Source organism: Pleurodeles waltl, chromosome 3_1 (genome assembly GCF_031143425.1).
Source record: "Pleurodeles waltl isolate 20211129_DDA chromosome 3_1, aPleWal1.hap1.20221129, whole genome shotgun sequence".
Taxonomy (NCBI): domain Eukaryota; kingdom Metazoa; phylum Chordata; class Amphibia; order Caudata; family Salamandridae; genus Pleurodeles; species Pleurodeles waltl.
In genome coordinates, this window is record NC_090440.1 from 1,772,331,132 (window position 1) to 1,772,353,774 (window position 22,643).

Here is a 22,643-nt window from a genome sequence, read left to right on the forward strand (position 1 = left end):
TTTCATAGCAACTCCCTCATCCGTTGGTAGGTGGTGTTGGGCAGTTCTGCATTTGGTTCATCCCACCACACATGACATTCAGACCACTATATTTGCACCAGCTTCTTTTTGCTTTTTGCCCACCCTGTCAGACACAAAACCTACAGGAATCAGATTGAGCCAATGTGCAGATTTCTAGACTGGCATCTTATCAGTATGGACTAGAGGACTCTATTCCACAGAACTGGGAGGGGGGGCAGGTCGGTGAAGAACCTGCAGTTAGAGTCTCTATTGGAATAGGTGTTACCAAAAGGTAAGCAACTTGTTCTTCTAAACACTGATTTCTCACTTTGTGAATAGAGACCAAAGCAGTATTTCCCTAGTTGGTGGGTCTGTGGAATAACTCAGACCAGGACATCATGTAGGACAGACTGTGTAAAGTACCCATCCCACTGGACTCAGCTGCCTAGCGAATAGTGCTTCAGGAAAATGTCTATCGGTGTCCACGTAGCAGCCTGGCAGATGTCCAAAACTGGCACACTGTGCACCAGTGCAGTGTTACCAGCCTTTGCTTTGGCAGAATGTGCATGCCAGCCTTCTGGGGGCTTCTTCTGGGCTAGCCCGAAAAAGATCTTTATGCATAGTACAATCCATTGAACGATGGTTCTCTTTTGCACCCCTTTCCACTTTTTAGCTCCAGCGAAGCCCATCTAATCAATGGTTCCTGGTCCATTCAACGTAAAAACGAAAGACACTCTTAGGATAAAGAAAGTGAAGTTACTCCTCTTCCTTAGACGGATGAGGTAGTGCAAAGAAAGACAGCAGAGCTCTATTGTTAAAGGGCATGGCTACCTATGCTATTAATCAGTTTTTGATGTGGAAGGGTGCTGGGCAGACAAGGCCTGATGTTCACTCACTCGCTTTTATGATCAAAAGGTGAATAGGACAACTGTGCATGTGCATTCTTAGCTCCTTCACTAGCCAGCACTTTGACTGTAACCTTACAACTACCTTGCAAAGTCCAAGAGCAGCCACAGATGATGTCTTATTTACTCGACCTCTGCAATACGGTAATGCAGCAATGAGCTTCTTCTTTCACCTTCTAATCATCGGCACGGTGAAGTGCCAATGAAACCACAAGGACCTTGCACCAATGTTCCAGAACTCCAGTGGCTCGTCTAGTGATATACAGAAAAGGCGACTGTGAACAACAACTGCCCTTTTCTAGAAGACAACAAGTTTGATAGGTAATTGTGCACTATACTCCGAGCTTTAAGAGCAAATGTGGTGCTTGGCTCAAGATTTGTAAGAATTGTAACTGCACTTGCAGAATTATTAATGTCTCAAATTTACTTTGCATAGTTGGCATTTGTACAGCATCAACCTAGCTAAAAGGCAGCGGAGCACCATACAGGGTCAAAAGCAATGATAGTCTACAATCGATTGAAAATGTAGCAAGGAACTGAGGTTGGAAAGATACTATTAATTCAGCATGACTAACCACTAACCTTGGGGTCCTTAAGCAGCATGCTGTACAGCAAAAAGCACTTCAGCATCTCGTCCGGGGTAGTAAGAGTTATGTAAATGCAATTACAATGATGATGTGATCTTTAAAGACTTGTGCCTTCAGCTCTTCCCCAAATTAGAGCAGATTTGCTACAGTCCTGACAGCTAATGGGGGTGTTGTTCCAGAGCCAGGATGCATAGATAAAGAAGAAGGCCTGTTGCCTTGTTTATCTTTTTACACTTAATCGTCAGTCAGATGATGTCCTGGCTATGGGTGTGCCAAGAACCACTGGAGGTTAGGCATATAGGTGAGGATGCAGCTTGTGATGGCTTAGTGGAAGATGCATCCAGCTGTGAGGATGGTGCTAGAAGAGTTAGTGGAGTTCCATCAGGGTGGAGGGGATGTGGTCCTGTTTCTTCAGGCCATGGATATAGCATGCTGTGGGAGGCCCTGAAGGGGGTGAGTGGGGAGTCTAAGCAGCTGTGGAGCAGGGTGATGCTACCAACCTGAGAGAATGACTTTGAACAGCAGGTCTGGAATGTGAGAAATAATTTCTCTTTCATTGTTGGTTTTCTCAACTTGGCATTGGGTGGGCATTTTGGTCCAGATCCATCCAAGGTCAAATAACTGAGTCATGTTTAGTCAAACTGATGGTTGTAGTCCTTAGGAATAATAGGAATTCTGTTTAGGTGTAGTTGAGCTTTAGGTAAGTGAATGGCCATCTAGTGTGAGGAGGTGCAGACAGTGTTTGTGACAATAGATGTTTGAAGCAAACAAATCTTTCAAGAATTACCTCCCAATTATGACTGACTTGTTCACATTGTTGGGCTTTTACATAAATGTGCCGAAGTTACACCTGACTCCCTCACAAGTGCTAGTCTTCATTGGAATTTCATGGACATGATGCTTTTCTGAGCCTTCCCTCTGCCTCAACGAGTCCAGGACATTCCGGCTATGATCCCAATGTTTCAATCTTTGACTTGGGTCTCAGTGAGAAAGCTCTGAGGCTTCTTGACTCCTGCTTGTGGACCACAGGTCAGGTTGTAGTTACGGGCTCTGCAGCGGGATCTGAAGTTTCATTGGGTTCAGCAAAAAGGAAGCTCTTCAAATTTCTTCCAGGTTTCGGAGGAGAGTGCCAGAGACCTGCAGTAGGACCAACGGGTCATCTCTTTTCCTATCTCAGCCAAAATTAACAGCCGTGGCTGATGCATCATTGCGGGTTTGGGGAGGTAATGTGGTAATGGTGGAGATGGCACTGGTCTCGACCTGTTGAAGTTGCAGGCGATTCAAAGGGCACGGATGTCATCCATTCTGGCCATCGGGGACAGGTAAAGGCACTCACAGACAACATGACTGCCATGAGATACTGCAACGAAAGGCGTGTGTGGGTCATGAGACTTGTGCCAGAAGGCTTTACATCCACGGAAATGCCTGAACGCTCAAGAATTCTCACCAACGCCCCCAGCACCTGGCAGGATCTTTAAACACCAAGGTGGACGACTCTGCTATCATTGCTTACTGGGTCACAAATAGAAGCTACACACTGAGGTGGCACAGGGTGTTTTCCAAATTTGGGCGGAACCTCTGCTTGATCTATTTGCCACTGCTGCAAACACACAGTGTCCAAGCTTTTGCACGTTGCAGTTCCCAAGACTGTACTCCCTTGGATTTGGCATGAGCATGGACTGGGGCTTGGGACCTGTGTATGCCTTCCACCCTACTACCTCTCCTGTCCAGAGTATTGAAAAAGAGCACGGAAGACCAGGTCCACATCATCCTGGTGGCTCTAGACTGTGCAAGGGAAGTGTGGTACCCAAATTTCTGGTCGTGAATATCTGTCCTCTGTTTTACCATGCCTTCAGGAAGACCTCCTGTCGCAACAGCAGTACGGGGTCTTGGCCCCAAGTCTAGGCAAACTACACCTCTTTCATGGAAATTGAATATCGACAATTGATCATTTTCAATCTTCCTCTGAAGTAGTTGGTATCATGCTGCCAGACAAGCATCCATCATCCAATACCATATATGTAGGACACTTGGAGAAGTCTGTTGTCTGATGTTTCTCCTCTGACATCCAGCCTTTACAGTTAAAGTTGTAAGACATTTTATTGTTTTGTCCCTCTCTAGCCCAGCAAGATTTTGCTATGGCAGAAATCAAGAGTTATCTTTTGGCCTTTCTCTGGTTCCATGAACCTCCATCTGTTTTCAAATGATTGCGTTGTGATGCGTTTCTTGAAGCGGTTGATCCACAAGTTCCCACAGTTGCTTTTTCTAATGCAGCAGTGAGATCTCAGTTTGATTATGTCCTACTTGATGAGCACTCCGTTTAAACTGGTGCCTACCAAAAGGGTCACAAAGGCATTGCACATCCTGTGGTTTGTTGGGTAAGCATCAAAGAACAAGATATCAATGAGGTGAAGGAAGCCTCACAAGCCAGCTGCATATCACAATAACACTCAGTGTGGAGTACATCTCTAAAGAGCGCCAGATTATTTTTTTGCAGGACTGTACAGCAGTGTGAATACTCTAGGTCTGGCCTGGTTTAGTGGCTAAGGGTTAGATGTATGAAGATTAGGCACAGTGATTTCCTGAGATTTTTTGTGAATCACAATTAGGAAATCGCTACTCCTAATGAATTAAACTCATTGTGTTTCATTTAGTGATCTGTAGTGGGTTACAAATAGACCTGACTCATGAATATTAATGAGGTAGGTCGCACTTTGTGACCTACTACGATACTCTGCCATCACAGGGATGGTGGCCTGCCTGGGTCAGACCACCCTGTTTGACTGCTTTTAAATAATGCAATTTTTTTTAAGTAACTCAGAACGCGTTGGGATAAGTCACACTAACAGCCTGACAGTCAAGTCTGGAATATGCAGATACATGCCTGCTAAATCATAAAAAAATAATATGGATCAATTTCTGTGAGGCTGGGAAGCGGACAGTAAAGAAGCATGCAGCTCACCCTCTTCTGAAAAACGGTCCTGCGTAATCTTCTATTGTAGTTGCAGGCTCAATGCGCCTGCACTATGTGTGGGGAAGTTAATGTGGAAGGGCTTCAGTATTGAAGGAAAGGCATTAACCACATTGACTCAGTGCTGGGGGGTGAACACCTGCGCTCAGTGCTAGGGGTTGAGTTTCTTTCCTTTTCTTCTTATTTTCCTTCTTTTGTTTCCTCAATTTTCGTTTTTCTTTCTCTCCTATTTGTTAACATTTGTCTTGCTTATATTTGTTCTTTATCTTTCTCTTTTTTGCCTGCCTGATTTCCTTCCTTCATTCCCCCTTTTCTTTATGAGTTCTTAGCTTCTTATAACAAACTTCAGAGGCATGAATAGGTCTTTCATGGGGGCTTGAGAGGTATACCCATAGGCTTGGGGTTGACTGGAGAGATATCTTTGCTTGCAGAGACAATTACACAGGTTCCATTCAAAATGCATTACTGCCAACAGCACTAGTAAAGAGTGCAATACATGTATGTTCAAGATATAACATTCTGATTTACTTCTCTGTGGACATCAACCAATGAACTTCAGGGCAATTAGCTATGCAATTATTGAGAGCTAAGATGCTCAGCCTGGAGCAATGTTATCTCATCTGCTACGTGACAAAGATGCTACAATCGCAACTGAGACAATCACCTTTCAGAGGCAATGCATAAACAGCAGCAAATAAACAAAACTGACACTCTTTGAAACCACGGGTAAATCTTTCCCGACACAGTAATATAATATTAAGTAATAAATTATTATGTGCAGTGCAGTAGGACTGGGTATTCCAGGGGCAGTGTTTAAGTTGCTTGGCATTTATGTACCCTTGACTGGCAAGTATAAAAGACAACAGCTCAGGGTAAGTTTTCTTTGAAAAGAAATAGCTCTCAAAACAGAAAAGATTTCCATCCCCCGATTTAAAAGAAGTAAAATGGAAACTATAATCAGTGTCTTGTCAGGACTTGATCTGAAAACGGCTGGACCTTGCGTAAGTGTGCCCTGGTCTCCCTTAATAAGTTGCTCTGAGCGTGTGAAAACGGGCTGTTCAGCCACTGTTGGAGACATCTTTAACATTTAGTCAAGACTAATCAGATTTTGAAATGTCTGAGGCCTCTCCCTTACTTTCACAGTACCTGAATCCACATCCCAAACTATTTTTGGTAAGGGAGGCATCGTTTCTATAAGTTGGTTGGGATGACCAAAAGGACAAGTTTGAATGCTCCCCTTTCTGCTGCTTCAACATTACTTAAGACTGAATTGATGAATTATCATTTCTGAGCACACATACACCAAAATGCATCTTTGCGTCAGGACAGACATCAATCAAATGAAGGGGGAAAACCGTTACAGAAAAAAAGGAACTTTCCAAGCTCTATAAAGGGAAGCAAGATTAGTAATACTGAAGTGGGTTACTGGTAATGGATTTCATACTTTTGATGTCAAAACTGTCCTTCCTATACTAGCTTGTCTATATAGAGTCATTGTAGGAATAAAATGGGAGGCTGAGCAAAGTGCAAGAAAAAGTAAATACCAAGAGATTTGGGCTTGATTGGCAGAGGAACCCTTAATGTTTAGAACGCAAGGGAGCAGGCACATCATTTTAAAATCCTTTTGTGTCACTTGAAATCAATGCAAATTATCACAACCTGGCATAAAGGGTAACCTTTCTGCAGCACATTAACCAATCTCAGTCATCATATCTAAATTTGTGTCTGTATAATCAATCTTGGACAGGACGACCGACTGCCAACCAATTAGCTTAATATTCTGGAACATAACTGAACTAATATTCCTCAGCTTAAGTTGTTGAAAAGGGAAGGCAGCAAACACCACGTTGCCTGGATTTTTCACTTGAAACTTATCATCAGATCCAAGTTTTTGACCACCACAAATGGGGTATCCTGGACTTTAGATCAGCATTTCCGTTTTGTTTATATTTTTTAACAAGTTGATTTTTCATTTAAGTTTGATTAGACAACAGGCAAGATTGTAATGTATTTTGGATCTCATCCAGCGGGTGTTCAAGTCAGGACACAAATTGGGTATCATCTGCCTACGACAAAGTCTAGGCCATAGCATCCAATAATATTGATGTGATTCCTAGCATAAATTTAAAACGTGATTGGTGAAAATAAAGACCCTTCAGGGACTTGCACAATACACTGGGTATGCCATGACAGAAAAAGGAAAACAAATAAAGAGTCACCTAATCCCAACCAAGGGCCAACCTGTCAAGCAAGATGAAATAGTTAACAGTATTGGTTGTGGTAAAAAGGTCCAACAGGATAAATCCAGTAGGCTGTCTGGCATTCACACCAGCTCTACAGGCTTCCAATTCTAAGATGAGTGCCATTTCAGTGTCCATACTCGGGCGAAAGCCTCCTTGGGCTGTATCTAAAAACTTATTAGGAAGCAAATGAGCCAAACATTTCTCTCTCAACTCAGCCATTATAGGGAGCAAGGTGGGTGGGGGGTGGGTGGAGAGAGTCAGTCTATAGTTACGTCCGATCCTTGGTTCGGATTTTGTTTCTTCAAAAGTGGCTTAACAATACTTTTCTTCCAAAATGTCAACACACAGCTTGAGGAAAAGGATGTGTTGAGAAACAATGATAAGACAATTTGTGTCCACAAGTACACCTTCAAGGTATGAGCGCCCATCTATAAATTCCTACCATAGATGTGCTGCCATGACTCTCAAACATTTGGTGAACAGCATTGGTGTTGATTTAATCCAAATTGTAATAGAAATGAACAATGTTTCCACCTATTATGCAACAGGATGTAGAAGTCGACTGCCAGCATAAAATGTGCCTGCGTACAAAAGGGAAATTACATCCTGAAAAGCTGACATCTTTACATTCAGTGCCTGAAGATGTAGGACATGAGGCTGACTTATCCAAAATGGGTCACAAAACTCACCCCTTCTTAGGTAACCTAAAGTATACCACACAGACTTCCAGCCCTCTTTAGTGTAGCTGCGCCACTCCTACAACATCATGCTTAAGAAGTGTCTCCATCAACAACATCAGCAAAAGTGGATGGACTACTAATAACATTAGCCAACATTTGTAGCACTGTAGCCTGAGGCTATTATCTCATGATCTTCTGAACAATCTATGACCTTTTGCTACCAGGAAAGTATGCCTTAAGGCTGGATACTGTTTAGAAGAGCTGAAACATCATAGCAACTGGCAGCTCCCTCGAAGTACTGAAAAAGGATGACTTTTGTGAAGGAGTTAGCTCTTGTCAGGATACGGATGACCCTAGACTATAGCTAGGGTCAAACGGATAATGAAAAAGTTGAATCTTACCTTTTCTGTCCTGGAACTATTTATGCTTATAAGATCCACTCCCAACCACTCTTTGACAAAGGCGTTATTAGCTGGGAAGAGCCCAAGGCATTCAATATCCCTCTCATCTCTAACCTCTAGAGCATCATCTCCATCCTGCACAAATGGATGCTCCCCATCAAAAGGCATGCTAATGACAGAGAGGACTTGCAACCTCTTGACATAAACCTCAAATCCATAACCAATAATGTAACCTCAACAAATGGCATATTTGTTATTGGTCGATTGGCAGTACCTGCAGTATCAAGGGGTGCCCTGAGGCCTGCTTTAGTGCTTACCCTCGTTTCATATATCACTATAGCAGGCTTCTTTTTATAGTCTTCTCAGAGCAAGTACATAGGTCCTCTATACCACCACACTGTTGGTGAGCAGAGTGTTCACAAATCGGTAAATAAACAATTTTACAGCAACACTGAACGTTCTTCTCCACGATATACAGTTCCTTGCTCATTCTTTCTGGTTGGAGTCCTGTAATAACATGTGCAGACAGTGGCCTTTTTCAGGCTGTAGTAATAAAAAATAAAAATAAAAATAAAAAATCACAGAAATCGGTACAGTATGGATATGATGAAAGTTAGATCTCGAGGAACTGGCTGAAACATTCTCTCTAAGTATAGAGTCATCAACCACAGCTTGCATAGAGAATGTCAGATTCCACTTGCAGATATTAGGATGAACTGGGGCTTCAGCTGTAGGGAGTGTCTCCAAGATGAAGTCCTCTACTCCTAGCTGCACTCAACTTCATGCAATGGGAGATGGGCATACCAGCTAAGACTAACTTCTCAAAATGTGAGTCAGTTTGGTAATTATTCCAAAAATAAACTTTCTCTTCCAAATGATTATAATTGGGATCCTGTGTACCTGCAGGATGTTCTCGTTGTTGTGTGTGCAGGTGCACATTGCCTTGCTGAATGCTCCTATCACGAAGCACTGAAGGTATCTTAAGCTGATTCCCATTAAAGAATACCCCTCCAGTGGTCTTGTGTGACTCTGTTTCCTTTGAATAATAAGTGTACCTAAAAGCTTTCGCACACACTATTTTTGCTTTTTTTGAAGCCTGTTAATTTTTGGGGATTGAACGCCTTCAAAATCTGTGCCACTGATGATGGAGTGCTAAGGAATTGTCAGTATTCTTCTAACCAAAAGACATTTCTCCCTCATGTTTCCTTTCATCTTTCAAAATCATGTTTTTAGTAGTCTATGCAGATTTCACAACTTAAACATCCAGTGTTTCTGATTTCAGTTGGAAGCTAAATCCTATTGTGCAATTTAATTGAACCAAACACCATGCATCCTGTACTGGTGTCAACATATAAAACTGCAAACGTTTTCTCACCAATTCTTGAGCTACATGTAAACACTACACTGACAACAGTCATTCTCATGAAGACTCAAATTACACACCTCGTATTACAAACCCTTAGCACAGAAAAAGGCACTTTTAGAAAAGATATGCTGTTTTGTCCACGGTTGGCCCTGAAAAGATAGAAGTAAGCAGACATAAATTCTGAATATTTGAGAGACATTAACTCACAGCCTCTACCACTGAGGATAGGAATTCTGGCCAACCAACCGCCTTTGAGGAAGTGTCAGCCATGGTGGTGTTGTATGTTTGTTTTCTTTGCCCAGACAGTAGAGAAAACAATAGGAAGATGGCATTTACAGTGTGGATCATTGGGGGCTACATCTCAGCTCACATCAAGTCACACCTAGTGACAAATTGCTGACTGTAAGCTTGAACAACATATGCTTTTACACGTCCAACCATTATATGGCTGGATAATGCCCAGTAAGAATCTAGACTATGTTCATGTTGCAAAATGGAGCAGCTTAGTTTCTCAATTCTATACATCAAACTACTCCAACACATAAAACAAGAATCCTTTTTTTCTTTTTGAAGTGCTTATTTTTTATATTACCAGGTAAAAGACATGGTTAAATTAAATTAGTGCAAATACCTTTTTAATTTCCAAACTTGACTTTATGCAATATGCTTCCATTTCATTGGCCAAATGGTCGATGAGATTATATGGATAAGGAATCCCAAAATAATCAGCCTCCTCCTGCAGTGCAATCTGAGTCGAACAGTCTGTAGGAACCGCAACTTCCCCATGGAGATAATCTAGAATGTATCTGAAGAGGTTTCCATTCCGATCAATGAGGCAAGCACCTAAAACAGTAAAAATACAAAAGAAGAGATCTGAAAAAAGCAACTACTGTTACTGTACAATTATGGAACTGTAAATATAAATATTAGCTTGAAAAAGGCAGTATTAGATTAAAATTACTGTGTGTTTTGTTAGCAATTTAAGCCTGTCTACTCCTCACTACAGCTTACTCTTCAACACTGGGGCTTCAAGCTCTTTTCTAGTAATGTGACCTCTCAGTTTTACTAATAACTTGACATATGTGAAGCGTTATAATGCTTATTATATTAAGTCACCAAGCAAAACCCCTAATTAAAGTTATGCAACATTTCTCTTTCTTCAAAATTCGGCTGAACTCAATGATCCAGAGGGCCACTACTTTAGTATATGACTAGGGGTTCAATTCAGCTTAACTCCCAATTTCTTGAATAGTTCTCTGTCAAGCTAACACGCCACTGTGGTATTCCCAAGAACGTAGGCGTTACTTTTGAATGAATGAACTAAACACTTATGTTAACAAGCAACTAAGCAGTGCGATTTCAAATACAAATGCTTGCATGTTATTTTGCAGTACATCTTAAAAACATCAGCTATTGCTGGACCATTATACTTGCTAACTGAATATGGTCATAGGTGCAGCTACTGAGCTTCAATGTAATCTAACAATATAATTTAAATAAATACTTTATATGAATAAAGCATGAGAACAGTGTAAGCCCTATTTTCGCCCGTAAAACAAAACACTGAAGGTACAAAACAAAATGATATATGTAAAAAGTATGATTTAGGATTGAGGGAAAAAGTCCCTGCCTCTTCTATGGCTATACAATAACCGACCACTGATGAGGACAGTAGCAATGAGAGAATGAAGGCATAATGAAAAAAAAACTTTATACTGTGTTTTCTGCCAAAGGGCACAGAATAGTTTTGAAGATCGATTAGTACAGCTTGCCAATCATTTTTGGATTCGTTTTCCAGCCCATCCAATTAGCATTTGTAGCACGATTTTAGCATAACAGGATGTTCTTGGTCAACAAAACAAAAAGTACAAGTTAATAATCTCTATGCCCAACTGTCACAACACAGCCAATTTTTGTCCCTCGCTTGATCACTCATTCCACAAGATATGGTACTAAGAGCAAGCAGGAGAAGAACAGAATGGGTGGGAGGAGTGCAAGGATTAAAGGAGAGAATTGGGAGCCAGAGAAAGACAGTAAGAAACTGAATTCTTGGGTGTCCCTCTGGAAAACCATAACACATCTTATCTTTCTTTCATAGGGGCATCTGTTAAGTAAAGCGTACTCACTGTATCGATCCACCAAACAGAAAGGTTAAGAAAATGGGCGAATAGAACAAGGGACTACCAATTCATTCACCGTCCTGGACAGCTAACTTGTGGAACAGTTCAGAATGATTACAAGATAGTTTGACGGAATACTGGAAAAGTTATCTTTTACTAGCAAACGTCTGGTTTATCTTATTGCAGCAAACATCTAAGATATTGTATAAAATATTCCCCACCTCAAACATATGCAATAAGGATGTTACACGCCACAAGCTGTAACTTCATACGGGCTCTGCTCACTAATGTAACTTGCAGCATACATTTTAAATATGGAAAGGGGTATTTTGATAGATGGGGACTATGAATGTATATATAGAGTTAGCATGAAAAAATTCAGAATATAAATTAATACCTTCGGCATTTATGTGACAATTACTAATTCAGGTAGATTTTCTGAATCTATTATCTTGTACTCAGATAACAGACCTCCAATGTAATATATTACTGCAGCAGAGTAGTAACGTCACACCTTGACTTATGAGGAAACATTACACATTCTTTATAGGTACAGGTCTCCCAATTACTGAAACATAATTAACACTGTGTGGTTGAGGTGAACTGTAGCAGAGCGATGCATAAATACTTTGGTGTAACTGAATACATTACTTTTGTTTCTTGTTTACCATGTTCATCTTTCTTGAGAGGAAAACGACCACTGAACATGGCTGCCAGCATAGAATCCTTGAAGCGACAAAGAGATTCCCGTCTGGCAGTGAAAATACAGCCTCCAACGTTGAGCTGCAGAATTTCAGAAATGTCATCCTGACCAAATCCATTATTTTCGGTCACTGCTGAACTCGTAGCAGGCAGGTCATGGTCATCACCTTTCACTGCACACACAGACAGGCCGGAGGGGGGCTGGACAGACTCCATTTGATGTCTTGTCTGGATTACCTTTGAACAGAGAAACAAAGTGTTGAAACACTGACCTAAATATTAAATTACAAAACACTGACAAGTTCACTCACTGGAAATCTTAGAGTGGAAGTAAAAGCTTATTATTTCTAGATTTGTAAAGCCCAAGTGTACTGGGCTTCAGAAATGAAGCTATGTGTACTCTACTCACATTGGTACAGCTGCGCAGAACTGCCCTCGACATATTTATTTAGCAATTTGCCCGATTTCCGAACATATTTGAACTATAAGACCTGTAGCGTTCCTAATTGTGTTTCAAATTACGTTTTCCGTGCATGAAATGATCAGTAGAGCTAAAGAATTTACTTTGCATAGAATGAAGCAATTGCAGCAAAGACTTGGGACAAAGATCATGAAACTCACATAAATCTGAACAATATGTACTGTAGCAATCAGCATGTTCATTTTTCATGGATTGCTTTACCAACACTAGGAATCTGTTTGTGGGAAATGCTCAGCATCAAACGATCTGTAAACACAAACTAATGTAGGATTATTTTACAAGGATGTGCTAGTGCCTTTGCTCCATATGTGTAAATGGTTTTCACATTGCATCCTAACAAATAAAAGTGGCGAAGCATGAAATGAACCAAACTAACTGTATCTCCAATTCTACTATTTTAATCCTTGAAAACCTATTTTTGAAAGTCACCCGAAGAAGACGTCTCACTAACTCCTTGGATAATGCTCTGTGTAACCTTTGCAATTCAATTTTAGTTCAACAATGGAAAGATACCAAATCTTCGAGAAACTGGATTTTTGCAACAGACTAACAAACAACTCAATCTTTCTGTAAACATACTACAGCTGAAAAATATTAATTTTCTAATCTGCATCACTTCCTGCAGTTAGACGAAAAGTTACCTTTCTTCTAAATGCAGGTACTGATGCACATTAGCCAATGTTGTTTCAAAGAGTCAGCCAAAAACATTCCTTATCCGGACATCAAGCAAAAAAATATCTAATTCATGTAGGCCACTACATAATACTATTGTAGTTGAGTTTGACACTAAATATTTGCTGTCTAAAATAACTCTCCTGACTCAGAAGCCCTTGTCAGTAACATTCACCATAACACATCTACTACTCCAAACTTCAAAAACAACGCAGCTTCAAGCTACCCAGTAACACAGAGGAGAGATCACGGAGATGAAATGTTCAGTTCCTAAGTTGTAATGTCGAGAGTGTAAGATCTGCTATAAGATGCCAAAAGCAAGACTACCATGAAACCACAAAAAAAGCTTTCCCCTCAAAATGCATAAGCGAGGGGCCCACTTAACACAGTGAGATATTCAACATTCACCAGGTAGCTCTAATAGAGATGCACTGAAAGCTAACTGCTGAACAGCAACATCACTGAAACCTTACTGGAGATTCTTGAATTAAAAATAAAAACAGGCAACTACTTCTCCAGCAGAACAGAAGCCCCCCACTACCTTATCATTCCTCCACCTACAATCTAGCTTTCTACTGCTAAGCCCATGAAGACAGAAACAATGTTGAGAATTGCCTCCAAGAAAAGAGGTCCAACCTGGCCAGCCACACCCAATGCATGAAACAATTCACATTTTCACTCAACTGGACAGCACAGATTGGAATAATGGCTTTCTTCTATGTGGACTCGTCCAGGTCCTCACGCAGCAGACACCATGCCACCTCAAAAAAAAAACAGCAACTTATCTGAAGATTGTCACATACTCACTTGCTGATTTCTAACCTCTCTCAGTACAGCAAACTCATGAAAAGATGATTATGTACTGAACCATGTCCCTACATTACCACTACTCAGGATTACAGGTCGCAAAGAGAACAGAATCTGCTGAAGCCACAGCAGCTCCACAGTCACTGAAACTGAACTATCTGCTAACTAAGACACACTGGATCAGACAAATGGGTGAGTACATCCTGACCTCAGCTAGACTGCATTCACTTGTTTCCCTCCAAACACGGTCACAGATCAATCACTGGCTTTTTCTTATCAGTCTGTTTCAGTCAGCAAAGCCTTGGGGCCATCCTATCATGCCTACTGTTTAACATGTATATGTGCAATTTGCTGCTGCCACCATAGCAAAAAGCCAATCAACCTTGATTTACAAACATTTTTAAAGGCACAACATACGGCCACTGAAAATGGACACCGTTTTGCATGGCACAAAATGTTTGCGAGAAACAAACAGGTGAAACCACTTTACATAAATGGTTCCTTCCTTCATAGATAGATAGATAGATAAGAAGGCATTTTTGGTTGCAAAATCTGCAGATGGGTTTAGAACTGCAAAATACTTTACTGAAATGTACAAAACTCCTTTTGCACATTGCAACTATAAGAGGTAAGGTATCATGGTTACCCCCCCCTCACTCCAATCCACCATTGTGTTTGCGATCAGAAAGGGTATAGAATTTTGGTACACATCGGAATGACTTGTGACTCACAGAAGGAGTTCTGTACATTTCAATAAAGTATTTTGCAGGTGCAAACCAATCTGCAGACTTTGCGACCGGAAATGCCTTCACACATCAGGCCCTTACATCAACTCCCCTGGTAATGAAACGATAGCCACAGCTTGCTTTCGAAGACAGCCTGAAGTGCTCTCATAGTTGGTCTATGAGAACAACACAGACTGTACTGTGTACAAATCAGAATCAGCAAACTTAGTTTGTACTTAGCATGACTAAGCTGTAACGCTATGCAATAGTACATTATTGTACACATATCTCCTTTAAATCTAATGTGCCTTTGGCCTGCTCATTTTTCAAAGAAACTCAGATCCCACTGTGATATTAAAATATTGTTTTGTATTTGCAGTCTATACTAGTTATGTTGGTTTCTTGCGCTCATCTGAAAAAGACATGAGTCAAAGGCAACTGTACACAATAATGGTGCTTCATTCAAAACAACACTGCTGCCTTCCAATGAAAGACAATTTCAATAATCATTACTTTATGGGGCCTGCCTTCAATCATTTATTAATTAATATATATCACTTGCAACTAATGTCTAAGTGACTACATTTAAAGGATGACACTTATCAAGGCACCATGCCCGATGACTTTGTAATGTCCAAGTATATAACACTGACATTTTACTCTCGAGCTACACTTTGACTGACTAATGTAATCTCCACTCAGCCTGGTAATCACAGCCTCTCAACTTTTGTCAAACTGTTGAAGATCATAAACACAAACTTTAACGGATATAAGCAAAAACATAGGTACAGAGTAGGTTCTTAGTACACTGGCCATGCCGAATCCTTGATCATCTGAATGCAAACCGATTGTTCTCCCTTGTGTGCTTAACTTTAACAATTAAAAGTAGTAACATTTTGGTGAGAACTTTAGATACATTTGTAAAGTGAGTATAATCCTCACCATCCCACTCTCAAAACTAGTAACAAAAATACTTCTGTTGACAAAATACCTGGTAATAAATAATGCCTACTTTATCTGCACATATATTTAAATGATAAAATAAAACTTCAGGTCAAATGTCAGCAGCATAATCTTCTATTTGTTGGGCAGTGCCAAGCGATCCTTTCATCAATGGATACTCAATGCACAATAGCCCCATGTCCAATTCAAGTTAAGTCTTCATTATATCAGCATTAAAAAAAAGTATATCCTTCAACTGATAGCTAAGGAACTCCCATGCATTAGGTGTCTGGTGTATGAATAGGCATATATTTAATAAAATTCTAGCTAACTCACCACCCATTAAAAAAAAAAAAAAAAAAAAAAACACATGCTTGCCATTCTATCAAAGTTGGAGATTTGCTAGTATTGGTGAACCTATATAAAACATTAGGAAGAACTACATAGAAACGGCACATCTAAATGAAACTGTGGATACTGCCACCTCTAGATGTAATGTGAGTGATGCTCAGAAACATAATCCATGCAAACCTGTAGGATGATTTCTCAAAAAAAACAAGGGCGGACTTGATAGATGTTCTACTGAAGTCCACCATGAAATTCTTCATCGTTTTTCAGCAACAAAGCGCCATACCTAAAAAATAAATAAATAAATAAAAAACACAACATATTTATAACAAATACGACTACAAACATACTACAGCATCTATCAGAAAAAAATGACACTGAGGATCTAACCTCTGGTGACAAGAGGCGACCCCTCATCAGGAGGTCAATCAGAATATGCAATCCGTGTCAGATATGTAAATCTGGTTAAGAAAAATGGCATGGTAGAGGAAGAGGACCACGCAAATATAGATGAATTATTTTATCTGCATTTGTGTGAAATTTATTTGAAAAGGAAAGTTCTTTGCATTGCTCCATCGTAGCATTTGCCCTAGAACTGAGGCTGCTAGAACCCGCGTGGAACCCAGAAACTAGGGACCAGGCAAAAACATTCATCTTTGGCAACTACATTCATTTACTGAGGAAAAGGCTGGGAATGGATTGTTAGGTTGAGGCCACAAGGTGAAGAATGTAAGGTGCTGCAAGGAAGTTCATGCTGTAGCAGCCGCACAACCAACGCATCCTATCCTTGGCTTTTGGGGCATGTTAATCCACGCAGGAGAAAAATCTCCCCAGTAAAAGACACAGGAAGAAAGCAGGCGCCATCTTAGATCCCTTATCATAGTCTGGTTTTAAAGAACACACTTGCTGGTAAGAAAAAGGCCTACTACTAATCTGGATAAAAGGATGAACAGAAATGGCTGTACCACTCCTGCTCCAGTCATATTAGACCTGGGGCTCATTTAAAGCTGAATTATCTTAACAATTTTCAAAACGCTCCAATAAGAGTGTGAATGAGTGAAATTAGGCAGTCTCCTAAGGGCACCACAGTATACACAGTTCAACACCATCCTGACACCAACCTTCCTCAGATACGCTATGAAGAGGTACAAACAAGTCCCATTTTGTTTTATTTCACAGTGTTTAAAATTAGGGATTTCTTTTACACGCCTACTATTGAATACCTGTTTTAGGCACAAACATCAGTATTAAGGAGAGGCAATATTATGGTACTGAAAACTGAGTTTTAAGTCTGCCTTGCCTTCACAGCCCAAGACCTGCTGCCATCAACCTTTCTATTATCACGTCCTCATCCATGACCTGAACATTGGACAAGGAGTTTCTGTACTTATGAAGGCAAACATGGAGTATGTTTCAACATTTGGGGCAGACCGAAGCCTGAGGAGTGATATGGATATGTGGTAGGTCTTCAAAGAGAACAAGAAGACCTGCAGTTATGTGGCTGGAGCAGTGCATAAATAGCCTGAAGGAGGAAAACTATACCTTCAATGTGCAAGTTATTGCTCGCAGACAACCCGAGATTACAGGCTGCATAAACTTTTACTTGTAAAAAATAAATGATCAAAGGAGCAGTGCAAAATAGCGCAGGCAGTGAGTTGTCACAAAATATATGACTCCCATTTGACCCTGCAGGATTTTCAACTCCTGGGAATATTAAAAAACATACAAGCTATAAGGAGCCTGCCAGACTACCTGTAGGAGTACAGCAAGGAGCCAAATCTTTAATTGAGTCAGGGGCTCAGAGACAACTGCAAGTTCCAAATCAGGTCTCATCATAAAATCTGTTCAACAAGCTGTCTAACTTTAGTTGAGAATAACCACAAAAAACGGAAGGGTGGACTATGGCATCCAACTGGATGTCCGGGCTATTAAAAATATTTAGTTTTAACCAAACTCAATGATCCTATTTTTTTTATGGCAGATTTTCTGAGGAAGCAAGTTCTAAATTGACAATTGGAGACATGTGATGAGATACGGGCCTATTATCATGTAATACTATCAAATTTTTCCAAAGTCCTTTAACTCTGTTGCAACTCAAAGACAAATTGCCCAGAACACCCAAAATATCCCTTTCCTTGTTACAAGTACACCAAAAATCAATTATAAACAACCACAATTTCAACATCATTACTGGAGACCAAATAAGATCCACCTGTGACGTGGACATCAAATATTTTAATTTGTACACAATAATCTACACAGACGTTTCCATTCTTCTTCTGGATAGAATATTCCCAGACCTTTAAACACTATCCAAGTACAGAAATGACCCTTAACACGTCATGGCGCATAAATGCTTTTGTGGAATACCAGCAATGTTTGGTCACTTTATTTCTTCATAACATAAAATGGCTTGTGAAATTTAAAATATTTAGTAATCCCTCTTGTCCCAACTAATCTTTAAATTTGACATCAATAAAAAAAAAAATAATAATAATCTTAAACATGGCGAATCTAAAATGCTTTAACTTGGTAATACTCAATTTAATCGTGTTTAGACCTTATTTGTACTGAACATTTGCGATCAAGAGTGGCTGTTGTGATGTATACCATACATCAATGAAGTTAGTTATCCTCTAACACTTTTGGTATCCCCACCCCAAAATATTAACGAAAAATCTGAAGATGCTTTTTTATCTCCCATTCCCACAGGTGGAGAATAAAAACTGGAGCACAATATGACCTGCGACAGGGACACCTAGAAAATATTCTTGAAGCAACTGTGCCCAAGTCCAGTTTCACATGGATGTTGTGTCAAAAATCTGCATGACCCTCTGTCTTGTAGGGGATTTGGCAGGTCACACCCCGTTATCTTTGCCCTGGTACAGGAGAAGAGAGTGCTATACTGTGAGGAATGTACCCCTATGTTTGCCCACCTCAACACCAAAGATCAGCTCTGATGACTCATGTTCAAAATGGGCTTACATCCAGTGTGCTTGCACGTATCGTGAGTCCCCTAAGGGAAAACAGACTGCTAACCAGAAAAGGAACAGAGCGTGGAAGCATGCTTTCAGGAAGCCATTCTGAGGACTTCTGTCCATGCACACCAAAAGGAATCTGAATGTGGGTGGTAGTCCACCCCCCCTTACCACCCGCCATCCCTGTGCATTTTGAAAACTTTGCAACCCTGTGAGACTAGTTAGTTTCTTAATTGGTCTAAAGATTGTCTAGACGGTGTCCACAGAAGACAGACTTGCAGATTCCAGGTAACTCCATTACGTTGGACGCAGACTTTAAGAACTCTTCTTGAATTCAGAGAATTCACTCGAGAACATGAAATGAACCCCATTGGAATGTGAACTGTTGCTTTCTTTAGGCTGATAGGCCTGTTGTGCCTAAAAACTCTGTGGTAAGGCCTGAGTTCCCCAGTCTTACCTGCCTCCAACCAGCATACTTTAATGTAGAGGGGCAGACATCACAGAAAATTAGCTACATTATATCCCTTTGGCAGGCAACTCTGCCCTAATGACTAGGAGGAGTAAAAAGAACCCTGAAAGGACCAAAGTCGTGGATAACACAGTACTTATGTATATGAAGCAAGAATCATGATGCTTTCACTGATCAAGTTCACAACGTAAATCTTCAAATAAGTGGCAGTTCCTCTTGTTCATTTCTGCTCAGGTGACACATGATGGAGAGGGAGACTCCAGAATAAATACAGATACATTATCTCAAATGCATCCGTATAGTTTAACAGAGCAGGACTAAGCGAACTTGGTGGTATTGATTAAAAAAAAAAAAAAAAGTTATGATTTGTAATGTGATGTAATGTGCCTTCACTGATCAGAGCATTACATGGTAATTGATCGGGTAAAAGCCTATCACAGGCCTACTTCCACCCCCCCACCACCAGTTGTGTGCTAAATTAATCTGATTAGCAAGAAAGCCCACAAGTGTTGATTAGGATGGGTTACACAGAAAGGCAGGCAGTGAGATCTTGTAATTGCAGTGTACAGTATGTAAGATGCACAGAGGCTACTGGTCCCAACCAAAGCGTTGGGTGGGTGAGCGATTTGGTATGGGGACTGGGTGCCGGCAGATGTGGCATTGCACAACAGTTCACCATTCGAAGGAGTTAGGGATTGCATCCACGAGGGCCAGATCGAACTACTGGAGGAGATAAGCACACAACAAACAGACCTTCTAATGTACCAAAGTCCATCTAGTTAATAAGGGTATACCAATGAAGGCAGCACAGTGCACACTTTGGGAGAGGTGATGTGCACTACAGAGTACCAATGCATAACCCTCTTACATTATGTTTCCTTGCCCCCCACCAACACTTATTTCTCTTGTGAAGAAATTACTGAGAACATGCTATATAATTAAGACAAGATAAGGCTATTTCATGTGAACAGATCATCATTTTGTAAATGATGCAGGAAATTTACAGTAGATACCTAACACAGTTCAAATGTCTATCAGAATATTAGGCCAAGCTCATCTGAATAGTAAACATTTGAAGACATAACATACTACTTTTCCAAATACATGGTTTGAAAAGTGCAACAGGAGTAAGCATTATCAACATGCCGACATGTTTTAGGAATGTCACTCAGTCTTCTAATCATCCATGGAAACTTAGGTGCACATCATTCTACAAATCATCCTTTTATAACCTGTTAGACTTGTTAAAACAGTATGCACCAAGAATTTTTTTTTTCATTCTTACTGTATATCCCTAACCATTTTTGTCGCTTTCAAGGTCTAAAAACGTAAATTATTAGGATGTCCATGGCCCTAATTAGGACTTCAGCGGATAGAAAAGGCCGTCTGCCGAAGTCCCATGGTCAGGGTACTGCCAGTGTGGTCCCCTTCCCACAGAACCTACTACGAGTTTCCTGCTGGGTCAGCGGGTGTAAACAGAGTGTCACGGGTAGGCAGGAGTTACTGGGCCTACCTATTGAGGTTGTGGCCTTTTGCTCCTGCTGTCCAGGGGCTTGACCTACTTTAGGCCCTGAGTAACTGGGCCATGCATTACTCATTTCAACACTTGACTGTCTGCGGTAGTGCGGGCCAAACAGTCCAAGGCTCTTAGAGAGGGAAGTAGATGTGAGGCATATACAGACAAGACTCAAAGTACAAACATTAACTGCAATCAGCCGATTGTCCAAATATCTGCTTTTATGAAAAATTCATATAAGCAAACAAAGCATAAAGACAACACACTAAATAGTATCTAATCTCTTAATGTTGGTGCACTAGCATCATCCTGGGTGGTATCTCAGAGTCCCTCGGTCCATTCCACTGGAACTGGTTATTCCCCATTCAATAATGGAGGCGACTTTCAGATGTGGCCCACATATGCCCCATGCAACACAGCCTAAGACGGTCCTTGTGAGTCAGATTTGTCTTCGCTGTGCCCTAAGTTCATGCAAGGCCTAAAAGCTTTGAACAGTCTTACCTGACCCGATGCCAGCTGGGAGGTGTGGCAGGACCGGGGGGGAGTCTTTGTGCGCTCCTGCCTTACAATGCCGAGAGATGGCAAACTTTTGAGGTCTTTCCCCAATGATGTGTTAGGCCTCCTTAAGTCTTTGGACAGTCAGTGTCTGATAGCCTCTCCACAGCTCCTTCGCAAACAGTATGTTTTGTTCACAAGCCTTGGTACAATGGTCCAGGGTGACGGCTGTGCCTTCATGGTGCCCTTACAGGGGTCGCCAATTTTGTTTGCACAAGTGCAGCAGTAATAGTTTCATTGAGGCCTCCTCCTGGAAAAAAGGGATTGACGACTTTGCAGGAACAATGGTGATAGCCCTAGTTTTAGAGTGGCCCTCGCCTGGCACACAGGGGTTGCCAACTTTCCAAGAATTGGTGGGTCGCCTACACTCTCACAAGCTATCCCAATTAGACCAGGAATCTCACACTCACCGGGATCCACTTGATAGGACCTTTGTTGAGCCTCGCTCTCTCCCTGTGCCGCCCTCCTCATACAGTCTGCTGGCCTTGGCAAGGCGTTGACTTCAGCAGCTGATAACCACTCACCCAGCAGTGGGACTAGCAGATCTTCAGCCCTAGTCCTGGTTCATGCGGCCAGAAGTCTTGGTACAATTCTCCACTGCTGGTGATACTCTACTGTCGAACAGTGCTGTTGAATAAGTTGTGGGACACAGGCTCCTACCTTTACAGTGTGAATCCAGACACTGACTTGATTTAATACATGGTCCTTTGCTATTCCTGCTGTGGGTGTAGACTTCTCTAAAGTGCCTGTCCCCTGTTCTGTCCTCTGCTAGAGGGACAGTCTGACACAGTAGTAGTTCCAGGTCTGACTGATCCAGAACAGAGGCCAAGAGTAACCAGGAATCACAAAAGGTACAAAGACCTAACCCTTCCTCTCTATCATGATCCTCTCGTCCTACAGTGGCAACCTTATCAGACCAACCATCTTGCTTTACAATGAGTCCCGGTCCACAGACCAGAAACTGTTCCTGGAATAAAAGAGATCATTGCTGTGCACAGAGGATGCTCTGCTTCCCCTTCTCCAGCGTGGGTATTCCCACTTTAGCCTCAAGAATGTAAGCAATCCACATCTCTCCTCCGTCGGTTGCAGACATCACCTACACTAGCCTTTTGAAGCCCTGGGCTCCCAAAATGGAACACACAGGACTCCATGTCAACATGCACATATAGCTCCCA

At 41.2% G+C, this 22,643-nt stretch overlaps 1 protein-coding gene across 1 annotated transcript in view; it reads right to left on the reverse strand.

Annotated features, from left to right (window-relative positions):
• Positions 1-22,643, reverse strand: part of KCTD18 (potassium channel tetramerization domain containing 18) — a 122,017-nt gene that overhangs the window by 92,973 nt on the left and 6,401 nt on the right. Inside the window, exons 3-5 of the mRNA XM_069225773.1 lie at positions 16,134-16,236; positions 11,942-12,212; positions 9,785-9,996 (exon numbers count right to left, since the gene is read on the reverse strand). Of these exons, the coding sequence (XP_069081874.1) occupies positions 9,785-9,996; positions 11,942-12,191 (462 nt within the window). The 5' untranslated portion in view covers positions 12,192-12,212; positions 16,134-16,236. The remainder of the gene's footprint in view (positions 1-9,784; positions 9,997-11,941; positions 12,213-16,133; positions 16,237-22,643) is intronic.